General features: G+C 35.4%; 1 protein-coding gene across 1 annotated transcript in view; it reads left to right on the top strand.

Moving 5' to 3' along the window:
- Window positions 1-12532, top strand: part of DNAI4 (dynein axonemal intermediate chain 4) — a 108053-nt gene that overhangs the window by 62690 nt on the left and 32831 nt on the right. Inside the window, 1 exon segment of the mRNA XM_055233448.1 lies at window positions 872-1027. Coding sequence (XP_055089423.1) covers window positions 872-1027 — 156 coding nt within the window.

Consider the following 12532-nt stretch of genomic DNA (forward strand, 5'->3'; position numbering starts at 1 on the left):
AGACTTGCAGTTTTTATTATTTAAAGATAAATAACATTGCCAATATTTGTTTGCAAGCCATTGTTATATTTTTGATGATTTGAATAAATTTAACCTAAACTATAATTTTGAAAGAGAAGATAATAGCCATACTACTATACAAGCTTCTTGAGATCAGAGTCTATCAATTTTCCCAGCAGGGACAATCTTTTCACATAATAAGTGTATAGGAAATTTTACTTGATAAAAATGGAATCAGATGCTTGCAAATATCTGTTGACAATATATTATGTATTAATCATAAGCAAAGGAACATAAAAGTCTTTTTATAACATATTTGTCCATATGCATATCACCAAGGCAGCCCTACAATGACAGACCAATGAGATTATACTGTACAGGTGTGGGGTAGAGGGAAGGGAGGTGTGATGGTCAGAACATATTGTGAAGATAATTTGGAGTTATCCTTAAAGCATTAAAGTGTTTGTAGATACTAATAGTGTGATGACTAAGGATCTCTTGAGGTATCCTCATGATGTATTTCTTCATCATTTCTATCCACTTCCTGTTATATTGTAAAACAATAGTGTTTTTAAAAATAAACAGTAGATTCTTTTTTAATTTTTAATTTCTTTAAAGAGAGGGTCTTACCATGTTGTCTAGGCTAGAGTGCAGTGGCTATTCTCAGGTGTCATCATAGCACACAACTGCCTCTAACTCCTGGCCTCAAGTGATCCTCCTGCCTCAGGTGGACCAAGTAGCTGGCATTGGCAACTGCATCAGGCAACAGTAGATATTCTTATCTTAGATTTTTCTGTGACTAGTTATGTGTAAAGCTAAAATGTTGGAATTTGGTTTAAAACAATTTTTACCTTTCTGTCTCTTTATCTAGGCATAATGTCCACTGCCTGGGATTTGTATGATTCTTACAATGCTATGGAACTTCTATCTTTATCAGTAAACCAATCTGTGGTTGAGTCAAGTAGTAAAGCAAATGCACTTCCTAAAGATCAGGACCAAAGAGTGCCGGGGAGCACTACAGAAAAAAGTAAGATTTCATTTATTTCAGTGTTTTTGAATGAATTTCACATGGCATTTTTAATAAATCCTTTTTTTGACAGTTAACAATGTTTTCTTTCTGATGGACCATGAAAAGTACAACTTTTACTCAGAAATAGCACTATTACTCTATCACATGGTCTTGGACTTAACTGAAAAATTTACATTTTTCTTGGATATCTGTCAAGAATTTTCAGTTTGTCTCTTTCTCTAGTGCACCTTTACTTGCTCTTAAGCTCCCTTTCGTACATGTGAGTTCCATCATTTTCTATCTCCCTTTCTTTCAATTAGATTACTTATGAGAAAAAGGATGTATACTAGCTCTATGACAACTTAAAATGGATTTATACATTAACAACAGTGGCTCTTAATTTGGGGCTATTTTACTTCCCCTGGGGACATTTGGATGTCTGGAGACATTCTTGTTTTTCATGACTGAGGGCATCTACCGGGGATACTGCAAAAAATCTTTCAGTACACAGGACAGTCCCTGCAACAATGAATTTTCAACCCAAAATGTCAGTACGTGTACTACCATGGTTGAGAAACCCTACATTACACCTTTAGCTTCTAGTATTTTAATTTTTAAGATGAAATGTTATAATTAAAATCAATACAAAGTTGTAACTTTCCAAATAAACTTCGCAATGTCGAAGAACCTTTACTAAGTCTAGTTATAAGAAGTTAGTTCAATTCCACTTCGGAATAGTTTATGGTTATCTACTTTTACTTTTCCTATTCTGAAATGTTGTATCTTTTTCTTACAAAATTATATTACTGCATTTAGGTGATGGTTCTCATTTTAGAATAACTAAAACCTGATACATTTTTTTAAGTTTTGGCAAATTTTTAAAATTAAATGGAGATGTTCCTACTTTCACTAATTTTGACCCAAAGACAAATGGAATATTTTCAAGTTCAGTAAATCAGTAAGTATAAGTATTTTGAAATAACAAGTTTAAAGAGAATTAATAATTTCCAGAAAACAATTCCCTTATTTATAATTGACTACATTTCCTTAGGAGACTATAGATCCCAAAGACCTTTCAACTTGTTCTTTTTTTAAAATCTCATTTCCTAGTCTCTTTGAATCTTAACTTTCAATAAGTGGCCTATATTCCATAGTTCTTTAACTACGTTTGTGGTCATGTAGACTAGAGCTATGTTTTACTGAAAGTTGTTTATAATGAAGAATAGTTAATTTTCTAAGAGAACAATGAAGGGGAACAATAAATTATTTAATATTCGTTATCACTAAAGAAACATTGTTTTTGTTAAGCATGAATGTCTATACAATAGGTTTGCTTGTAGAAGCTATCAAAAACTGCTCAGAAAAATCCAACCTTAGACTGGAAATTACACTGGGACTTTATATTAGATCAATCTCTTCCACACCATTAAGGCCATTGACCTACAAAAATGTGCGAGTGCAAAGTTCCCCACAAAAAATAAATCTCAATTTGTGAATCTTTCAGAGTATTTCATGTGTGTATGGATGTGCTTTTAAAAACCAAAAGGGATAATAAAACCATATTCAATAACTACAATAGAAAATAAAGACATACTTTATTTTACTATTATAGCCAGTCAAGGGAATAGGGGAAACTAGAACTAGGAAAAGAAAATTTAAAAATAGAAAAAAATAGAGAACAAAGCTGAATAATCAGATTTAAAGGAAATTCAGATCAAAACTAGGACTAGTTACCTCTAAGGTCCTTTTGACTCTGAGATTTTTATAGTGGGAACAGAAAGGAAAAAAAGTTAAATATGATCCATATTTGATTTAAGAAATATTTTTATTCCATCTAAACTTTGAATGTATTATGCAAGTTGCATTTAACCTTCTATTTATCATACTCAAGGGGGGAAAAGTCCAATAATATTTGCCTTTGAATGAAGACCGTATCTCAGTTGATAGAGAAAAATTATTTTTTCTTCTGAAATAGTGCTGTAGGTTTAGAAAATTGATTAATAGAATTTTCTAGTACAGTTTTAGATTTACAGAAAAATTGAGCATATAGTACCAAGAGATCCATAAAATCCCTTCATTTCTCTACTTTCTGTGCACAGTGGCCGCTATTATTAATATTTTGCATTAATGTGGTATATTTGTTACAATTGGTGAACCAATGTTGATACATTATTATTAATTAAAATCCATAGCTTACATTAAGTTCCATTCTTTGTGTTATATAGTTCTTTTTATTTTAACAAATGCATAATGGCATGTTTCTACCATTACAGTTTTTTTTTTTTTTTTTGAGACGGAGTCTCGCTCTGTCGCCCAGGCTGGAGTGCAGTGGCGCGATCTCGGCTCACTGCAAGCTCCGCCTCCCGGGTTCACGCCATTCTCCTGCCTCAGCCTCTCCGAGTAGCTGAGACTACAGGCGCCGGCCACCACTCCCGGCTAATTTTTTGTATTTTTAGTAGAGACGGAGTTTCACCGTGGTCTCGATCTCCTGACCTCGTGATCCGCCCGCCTCGGCCTTCCAAAGTGCTGGGATTACAAGCGTGAGCCACCGCGCCCGGCCCCATTACAGTTTTATACAGCAAAAAATTAACAGTTTCACTGTCCTAAATTTCTCCTGTGGATCACTTATTCATCATTTCTCTTTTCTCTTGTACCCTTGATAGTCACTGATATTTTTATTTTTATTGTCTTTATAGTTTCGTCTTTTCCACACTGTCATATAGTTGGAGTCATACAATATGTGTAGCCTTTTGAGACTGGCTCCTTTTACTAAACGATATGCACTTAAGCCTCCTCTATGTTTTTTCATGGCTTGACAGCTCATTTATTTTTGTCACTGAATAATATTCCATTGGATGGGTGTACCACAGTTTGCTTATATATTCGCTTATTGAAGGACATTTTGGCTGCTTCAAATTTTTTGTGATTTTGCATAAAACGGTTATAAACATTCATGTGCAGGTTTTTGTGTGGACATAAGTTTTCAACTCATTTGAGTCAATATCTAGGAGCCCGATTTTTGGATCATACACTAAGAGTATCCCTAGCCTTTTACGAAACTACCGACTGTCTTCCAAAGTGGTTGTACTATTTTGCATTCCATTAGCAATGAGTGAGCATTCCTGTTTCTCATTCTTGCCAGCATTTGGTATTGTCAGTTTTTTTGGATTGTAGCTACTCAAATATGTATGTAGTGGTAGCTCATTATTGTTTTAATTTACAACCCCCTAATGTGATATTGAGCATCTTTATGTCTTTTTTGGTGAGAGATCTAGGTGGATGTTTTGCCCTTTTAAAAATTTGGCTGTTTGTTTTCTTATTGAGTTTTAAGGGTCCTACATACAATTTAGTTCTTTATCAGATATATGTACGTACTTTCTCCTAGTCTATGGCTTGTCTCTTCATTTTTATTAGCAGGGTTTTTCATAGATGATAAATTTTTAATTTAAATAAAGTCAATTTATCAATTTTTTTCTTTTTTACATTCTGTTTTTGATGCTATATCTAAAAACTTATCACCATTTTCTCCTATGTGAGAAGGGATATCCTAACCTTATTACTGATCTTAGGGGAAAGTTTTCAGTTTCTCACCATTATGTACGATGTTAATTGTAGGTGTTACCTAGCTGTTCCTTATCAAGTTCAGGAAGTTCCCCTTCTCTTCCTAATTTGCTGGGAGTTTTTATCATGAATGTGCAATGAGTTTTGTCAAGTACTTTTTCTGTGTCTATTGATGTATTTTTCTTTTTTAGCTGGTTGATGTGATGGATTACATTAATTGGATCCTGAATGTTGAACCAGCTTTGCACATGTTGAAAAAACGCCATTTGATTATGTTGTATAATTCTTTTTATACATTGGTGGGTTCTGTGGTTTCTATTTGCTAATATTTTGTTGAGGATTTTTGTATTATTTTCTTTTTTAATTTATTTTTATTTTTTTGAGACGGAGTCTTTCTCTGTTGCCCAGGCTGGAGTGCTGTGGCCCCATCTTGGCTCACTGCAAGCCCCGCCTCCTGGGTTCACGCCATTCTCCTGCCTCAGCCTCCTGAGTAGCTGGGACTACAGGCACCCGCCACCACGCCCAGCTAATTTTTTTTGTATTTTTTTTTAGTAGGGACGGGGTTTCACCATGTTAGCCAGGATGGTCTGGGTCTCCTGACCTCAAGATCTGCCGGCCTCGGCCTCCTGAAGTGCTGGGATTACAGGCGTGAGCCACCGTGCCTGGCCAATTTTTGCATTATTTTCATGTGAGATATTGTTCTGTAATTTTCCTTTCTTGTAATGTCTTCATCTGGTTTTGGAGGTAGGGTAATGCTAGCCTAATAAAACAAGTTGGAAAGTATTTTCTCTTCACCTATTTTCTGAAATAGATTGTATAAAAATGATATTTTTACCTTAAGTGTTTGGTAGAATTCACCAGTGAAAGCATGATGCTTTCTATTTTGGAAGGTTATTAATTATTGACTCAGCTTCTTTAATAGATAATAGGCCTCTTCAGATTATCCATTTTTCCTTGAGTGAGTTTTGGTAGTTTCTGCCTTTTGTTCCATTTCAATCTAAGTTATACATTTTGTGGGCAGAAGACCCGGTGCGGTGGCTCACGCCTGTAATCCCAGCACTTTGGGAAGCTGAGGTGGGCGGATCACCTGAGGTTGGGAGTTCAAGACCAGCCTGACCAACATGGAGAAACTCCGTCTGTACTAAAAATTCAAAATTAGCCGGGTGTTGTGTTTCATGCCTGTAATCCCAACTATTCGGGAGGCTGAGGCAGGAGAATCGCTTGAACCTGGGAGGCAGAGGTTGCGGGGAGCCAGGATCGTGCCATTGTACTCCAGCCTGGGCAACAAGAGTGAAACTCCATCTCAAAAAAAAAAAAAATTTGTGGGCAGTCTTTAACATTATTATTATTATTCTTTAAATTATACTTTAAGTTCTAGGGTACATGTGCACAACGTGCAGGTTTGTAACATATGTATACATGTGCCAAGTTGGTGTGCTGCACCCATTAACTCATCATTTACATTAGGTATATCTTCTAATGCTATCCCTCCCCCCTCCCCTCACCCCACAACAGGCCCCAGTGTGTGATGTTCCCCTTCCTGTGTCCAAGTGTTCTCATTGTTCAATTCCGGCCTATGAGTGAGAACATGCGGTGTTTGTTTTTTTGTCCTTGCAATAGTTTGCTGAGAATGACGGTTTCCAGCTTCATCCATGTCCCTACAAAGGACATGAATTCTCTTAGGTCCATGGAATCAGTAGTGATGACACTTCTTCCGTTTCTCATACTGACAATTTTAAATATTCTTTTTTTCTTGGTTAGCCTGGCTAAAAATTATGGATTTTATTGATATTTTTAAAGAACTAACTTTTGGTTTTATTAATTTTCTCTAATGATTTTTTGTTTTTGATGTCATTGATTTCGAACTTTTCTTTTTTATCTGCTTGCTTTAGGTTTATGTTTATTTTCTTTCTCTAGTGTCCTAAGGTGGAAGCTTATATTACTGATTTTAGAGCTTTCTTCTTTTCCAATACATGTATTCAATGTTAAAATTTTTCTCTAAGAACTGTTTTTGCTGTACCACACAAATTTTGATAAGTTGTTTTTTCCTTTTCATTTAGTTCAAAATACTTTAAAATTTCATTTGAGATTTCTTCTTTGACCTATTTGTTATTTATAAATATTTTATTTAATCTACAAATATTTTGGGATTGTCCAACTATCTTTCTGTTATTTAATTCTAGTTTAATTCCTTTGTGTTCTGAGACTATATGTGATTTCTATTCTTTTAAATTTTTCAAAATGTGTTTTATGACCCAGAATATAGTCTATCTTGGTGAATGCACCATGTGAGCTTGAGAAAAATGTTTATTTGTTGATAATGGATTAACTATTTTATAAATGTTATTTAGATTCGGTTGATTGCTGGTGATATTCAAGTATATCTTTGGCCAGGTGCAGTGGCTCACCCTGTAATCCCAGCAATTTGGGAAGCCGAGACGAGCTGATCACCTGAGGTCAGGAGTTCAAGACCAGCCTGGTCAACATGGCAAAACCCCGTCTCTACTAAAAATACAAAAATTAGCTGGGTGTGGTGGCGGATGCCCTTAGTCCCACCTACTTGGGAGGCTGAGGCAGGAGAATTGCTTGAACCCAGAAGATGGAGATAGCAATGAGCCCAGATCGCGCCATTGCACTCCAGCCTGGGCAACCAAGAGTGACACTCTGTCTCAAACAACAACAACTACAACAAACCTATATCTTTACTGATTTTCTGTCTGTTGATCTGTTAATTACTGACATAGAGGAGTGTTAAGTCTCTAACTATAATAATGGACTTGTCCTTTCAGCTCTATCAGTGGGGTTTACATATTTTGTAGTCTTGCTTTTTGCACCATAAACATTTAAGATTATTATGTCTTCTTGGAGAATTGACCCATTTTTCATATGTAATGCCCCTCTTTATCTCAGATAATTTTCTTTGCTCTGAAGTCGGCTTCATCTGTAATTAAATATAGCTACTCCAGCTTCTTTGATTAGTGTGTAGATAGTATATCTTTCTCCATTTCTTTAATTTTATTGTATTTGTATCTTTATATTGAAAGCAGACAACATTGTTTTAAAATGTGATTTGTTCTTACTGAGGTATGGCAAAACCAACAAATCAGGAGATGATTGCCATTGCAAAGATAGCTTATTATTATACTCACAGATCTCAGAAGGAGGCATTTCATGCCATGAACTTCATATATAAATATCAGAGTTGGTCAGAAGGCAGAGAGAGTGATGGGGAAAACATGGGCAAGAGCCTTTATTGTGGTTACTAGGGAAAGGAATGGTGAGGCAAGGTAGGCAAGTTTAGGATTGGCTAGTTTGAGTAATTGCAGTGGGCTCTGGGGTTTAGCAGATATTCCTACTTGTCTTGTAGCTGGCCCTGGGTAATTAGGGCAAGGGAAACTAGTGACTGAGTGGGAAAGCTTTGTTAAGGAGGCAGTTGGGTTACGGTCTCTGGTTGATTGGTTTGCATATGGAAGGTATGCTATCACGTGGATCCTTTACTATCTTTAGGAATTGGCTAATGCTAGTGGAGGCAGTTCCTCCAGGGTTAGCAAGGCCCCAGGATATCAAAGCATTAAGTACAAAAAGAATTGATATCTTTACTGTGTTAAGTCTTTCAATCTGTGAACATGGAATGTCTTTCCATTTATTTAGATCTCATTTATTTAGATCTTTGAACTTTTTAAATTTTTATTTTTATTTACATATTTATTTTGAGACAGAGTCTTGCTCTGCCACCCAGGCTGGAGTACAGTGGCGTGATCTTGGCTCACTGCAATATCTGCCTCCTTCCGGTTTCAAGCCATTCTCCTGCCTCAGCTCCCAAATAGCTGGGATTACAGGTGCACACTACCAAGCCCAGCTAATTTTTGTATTCTTAATAGTGATGGGCTTTCACCATGTTGGCCAGGCTGGTCTCGAACTCCTGATCTCAGATGATCTGCCTGCCTCTGCCTCCCAGTGCTGGGAATACAGGTGTGAGCCACTGCACCCAGCCAAGATCTTCTTCAACCTTTCTAAAATCAGCATTTTGTAGTTTTCAGCATTCAAGCTCTGTACATGTTTTGACAGATTTACACCTAAGTTTTTTTTTAAGCAATTGTACACAGTATTTTGTTTGTTTCGTTTGAGATAGGGTCTTGGTGTGTCACTCAGGCTGGAATGCAGCAGCACAATCATGGCTCACTGCAGCCTCAACCTCCCAGGGTCAAGCAGTTCTCCCACCTCAGCCTCCCAAGTAGCTGGGACTACAGGTGTTTACCACAACTCTCAGCTAATTTTAAAATTTTTGTAGACACGAGGTCTCACCATGTTGCCCAGGCTGTTCTCAAACTCCTGAGGTCAACTAATCCTCCTGCCTTGGCCTTACAAAGTGCTGGGGTTACAGGCATGAGCAACTGCACCCAGACAGTATTGTGTTTTTAATTTGGTGTTCACCTGTTTATTGGTAGTATTTAGAAATACAGTAGATTCTTGTATGTTTTTCTTGTATGTGGTGACCTTGCTGAATACACACATCAGTTCTAGGAGTATTTTTGTATTCCTTGGGATTTTCAGCATCCACAGTCATGTCAACTGCATTTAGGGACAGTATCTTTTTTTTTTCTATCTGATCTGCACACGCCTTTTATTTCCTTTTTTTGGCTTCATTGCTCTGCTAGAACTTCTATCACTATATTGAATAAGAGTGGTGACAGCAGACATTCTTGCCTTTGTTCTTGATTGTAAGAAACAATTCAGTCTTCCGCCATGAAGTATAATGTTACCAGTAGTTTTTTTGTAAATGATTTTTATCAAGTTGAGGGACATCCATATCTTAGTCAGTTTGGGCTGCTGCAACAGAGTACCCTAGGCTTGGGGGGTTTATAAATAACAGAAATTTATTTTTCATGGTTTAGAGGCTACAAGTTCGAGATCAGAGTGCCAGAATGGTTGGGTTCTGGTGTGGGACACTTGTTGGAAATTTGTTTAATATAGTTTCTGCCTTGGCATTCACTGTTAGGTCTGACATAAGTTGTTTGAAACTGTGTTGTACCCCCATCACCTTTAGCCTAGTTAGAACTTCCCTTTGCTGTGTGGTTGTGTGCCATAGAGCCCACTTGTTCCTCATCTCACAGTCCTAAAACTCAATATACCCCACAGCTGCTGACCATGATAAAGCCTAATGGTCAACACTAGAATCATGTGAGTTCCCTGACTCAGGCATGTTTTCTTTAAGCTCGTCAATCCATAAACCTGTGGGAAAGCCTAAGGGGTAATGCCCATGAGGCATAGTTCTGCATGTCTTCTCTCTCACTCCCTTCCTGGTGATTGAATTCTTTGCCTCCTCTGTGCTTCTCATCAGCTTCTTGTTAGGAGAATAATAACCAATAATTTCTCTGAGACCTGTGAGTAATACGTTTTTGCTGTTTTGTGCATTTTGGTTTCACTTCCTCATGGTGTCTCACCTGACCAATACACCTGAATTTACCATTCCTCCTGGTCAGGGCCCTTCTAGAGAGTAGCTATCTTGGCCTATAGCTACTTGACCGAGAGAAGTCAAGACCAAATTAGAAAGAAGTTATAACAATAAAAATCATAACAGCCGTCTTCCATGTTGCAGATTGCTAACTTCTTGTATCCTTACATGGCAGACACAGAGCAAAAGAGCTCTCTGGGGGTATCTTTTTCAGGACACTAATCTCATTCATGAGGGCTCCACTCTCATGACTTAATTATCTCCCAAAGGTCCTACCTCCTAATCGCCATTACATTGGGGGTTAGAATTTCAACACACGAGTTTCTAGGGACACAATCATTCTGTCCGTCACACCCTGCTTGTTTCTATTTTTCTGAGAGATTTTTTTTTCATAAGTGGTTGATTTGTCAAGTGATTTTTCTGCGTTGATTGATATGATCATGTGATTTTTTTTCATTGGCCTAAACGTATGGATTACTTTGATTGATTTTTTAATATTGAAGAACTCTTTTATCCTAGAATAAACTTCAATTGGTCGTCGTGTATAATAATTCTTTTTATATATTGCTGAATTCTATGTTGTAATATTTTGCTAAGGATTTTTATGTTGATGTTGATGAGAGATATTGATTTGTAGCTTTCTTTTTTGCACTTTATCTCACTTTATTATAATAGTTTCATAAAAAGAATGAGCAAGTATTCTTTCCTTTTCTATTTTTGGAAAAGGTTATGTAGAATTAGTGACAATTCTTCTTTAAGTTTCTGGTTAAATTCTTTAGTGAAACCATCCATGCTTGGTGATTTTTTGTGGGTGAGTTTTTTAAATTACACATTTAATTTTCTTAATATTCAAATTATATTATTAATAGTATAATATAATTTGTAATAGTAGTTTTTAAGTAATTGGTTTATTTTATCTAAGTTGTGAGATTTATGTGATGTAGGGTTGTTTGTTATTATCACTTTGATGTCTGTAGGATCTGTAGTATCTACTATTTTAGTCCTGATTTTGGTAATTTATTTTTTCTCTCTTTTTATCTTTGTCAGTCTGCTGGAAGATTGTCAATTTTGTTAATCTTGTCAAGGAAGAAATTCTTTATTTCACTGATTTGTTTCTAATTTCATTTACTTCTCTTCTATTTTCTTCCTTCTCATTGCTTTAAGTTTATTTTGCTCTTTTTTCTCCTCTTTATTTTCAAATTGGGAACTTAGATTATTGACTTGACTTTCCTTCTTTTCTAATGCATACGTTTAATGCTGTAAATTTTCCTGTCAGTGCTGCTTTATCTGTATCCCACACATTTTGATATGTTGTGTTTTATTTTCATTATTAAATACATTTTTTTATTTCCCTTGAGACTTCCCCTTTGACACAGATTATTTAGAGCATTTTGTTTTTTTAAGATTCTAAGTGTTTGGAGATCTTCCTGTTATCTTTCCATTATTGATTTCTAGCTTGATTCCACTGTAATTGGAGAAGACACTATGATTTCTCTTCTTGTAATACACTATGATTTCTCTTCTTTTAAATTTGTCAAGGTTTGTTATATGGCCTCGGATGTGTATTCTGCTGTTATTAGGTGGAATATTATATAAACGTTAGTTACATCTTTTTAGTTGATGATGTTGTTGAGTTCATATATACCCTTGCTGATTTTCTGTCTCTTTATTCCATCAAAATTTTATGTAACCGTTATTTCTCTTTTCAGTTCTAATAATTTTTATTTTACATATTTTATAGCCTTGTTTTTTTGCATAAACATTAATTATTGCTATGTCTTCTTGGTACAATCATAACATAATGTTGCTATATATCCCTGGTAATTTTCTTTGTTCTGAAGTCAACTTTATATAATATTGATATAGCCCCTCCTGCTTTCTTTTGGTTAATGTTTGCCTGCTATATCTTTTTTTATTTGTTTACTTTCAACCTATCTACATTGTATATTTGAAATAAATTTATTGTAGACATCATATGTTTGAGTCATGTTTTTTAATCCAAATTTTTTGCCAGTCTTTATCTCTAAATTGGTATATGTAGACCATTTGCATTTAATTTTTTATTGGCATGTTAGCCCTTAAGTCTGCTGTTCTTTTCTGCTTATTCTATCTTATCTATCTTATATTTCACTCTTATCTTCTTCCTGCTTTCTTATTGCTTTTTCAAACTTTTTTTTTTTACCATTCGGCTTTAATTTACCTGTCGTGTTTTGAGTTTATTTATGTGCAGCTTTTTTATTATTTAATTTACATATTCCATTATGCATACACAATAGTTCATAGATGTTGACATTTTACCAGTTCAAGTAAAGTGTAGAAACCTTACCTCCCTTTAGATTCCACCCCCATTTATATTTGCCTTAAATATTTCTTCTAAGTATTTGGAAAGATATTTAGATATATAAACATTTAATATTTAGACATTTAAAACTATATCAGACAATGTAATAATTTTTGCTTCAACTGTCAAATGTAATTAAGAAAACTCAAAAGAATAAGAAGTATAT

This window comes from Symphalangus syndactylus, chromosome 19, assembly GCF_028878055.3.
Source record: "Symphalangus syndactylus isolate Jambi chromosome 19, NHGRI_mSymSyn1-v2.1_pri, whole genome shotgun sequence".
Lineage (NCBI taxonomy): Eukaryota > Metazoa > Chordata > Mammalia > Primates > Hylobatidae > Symphalangus > Symphalangus syndactylus.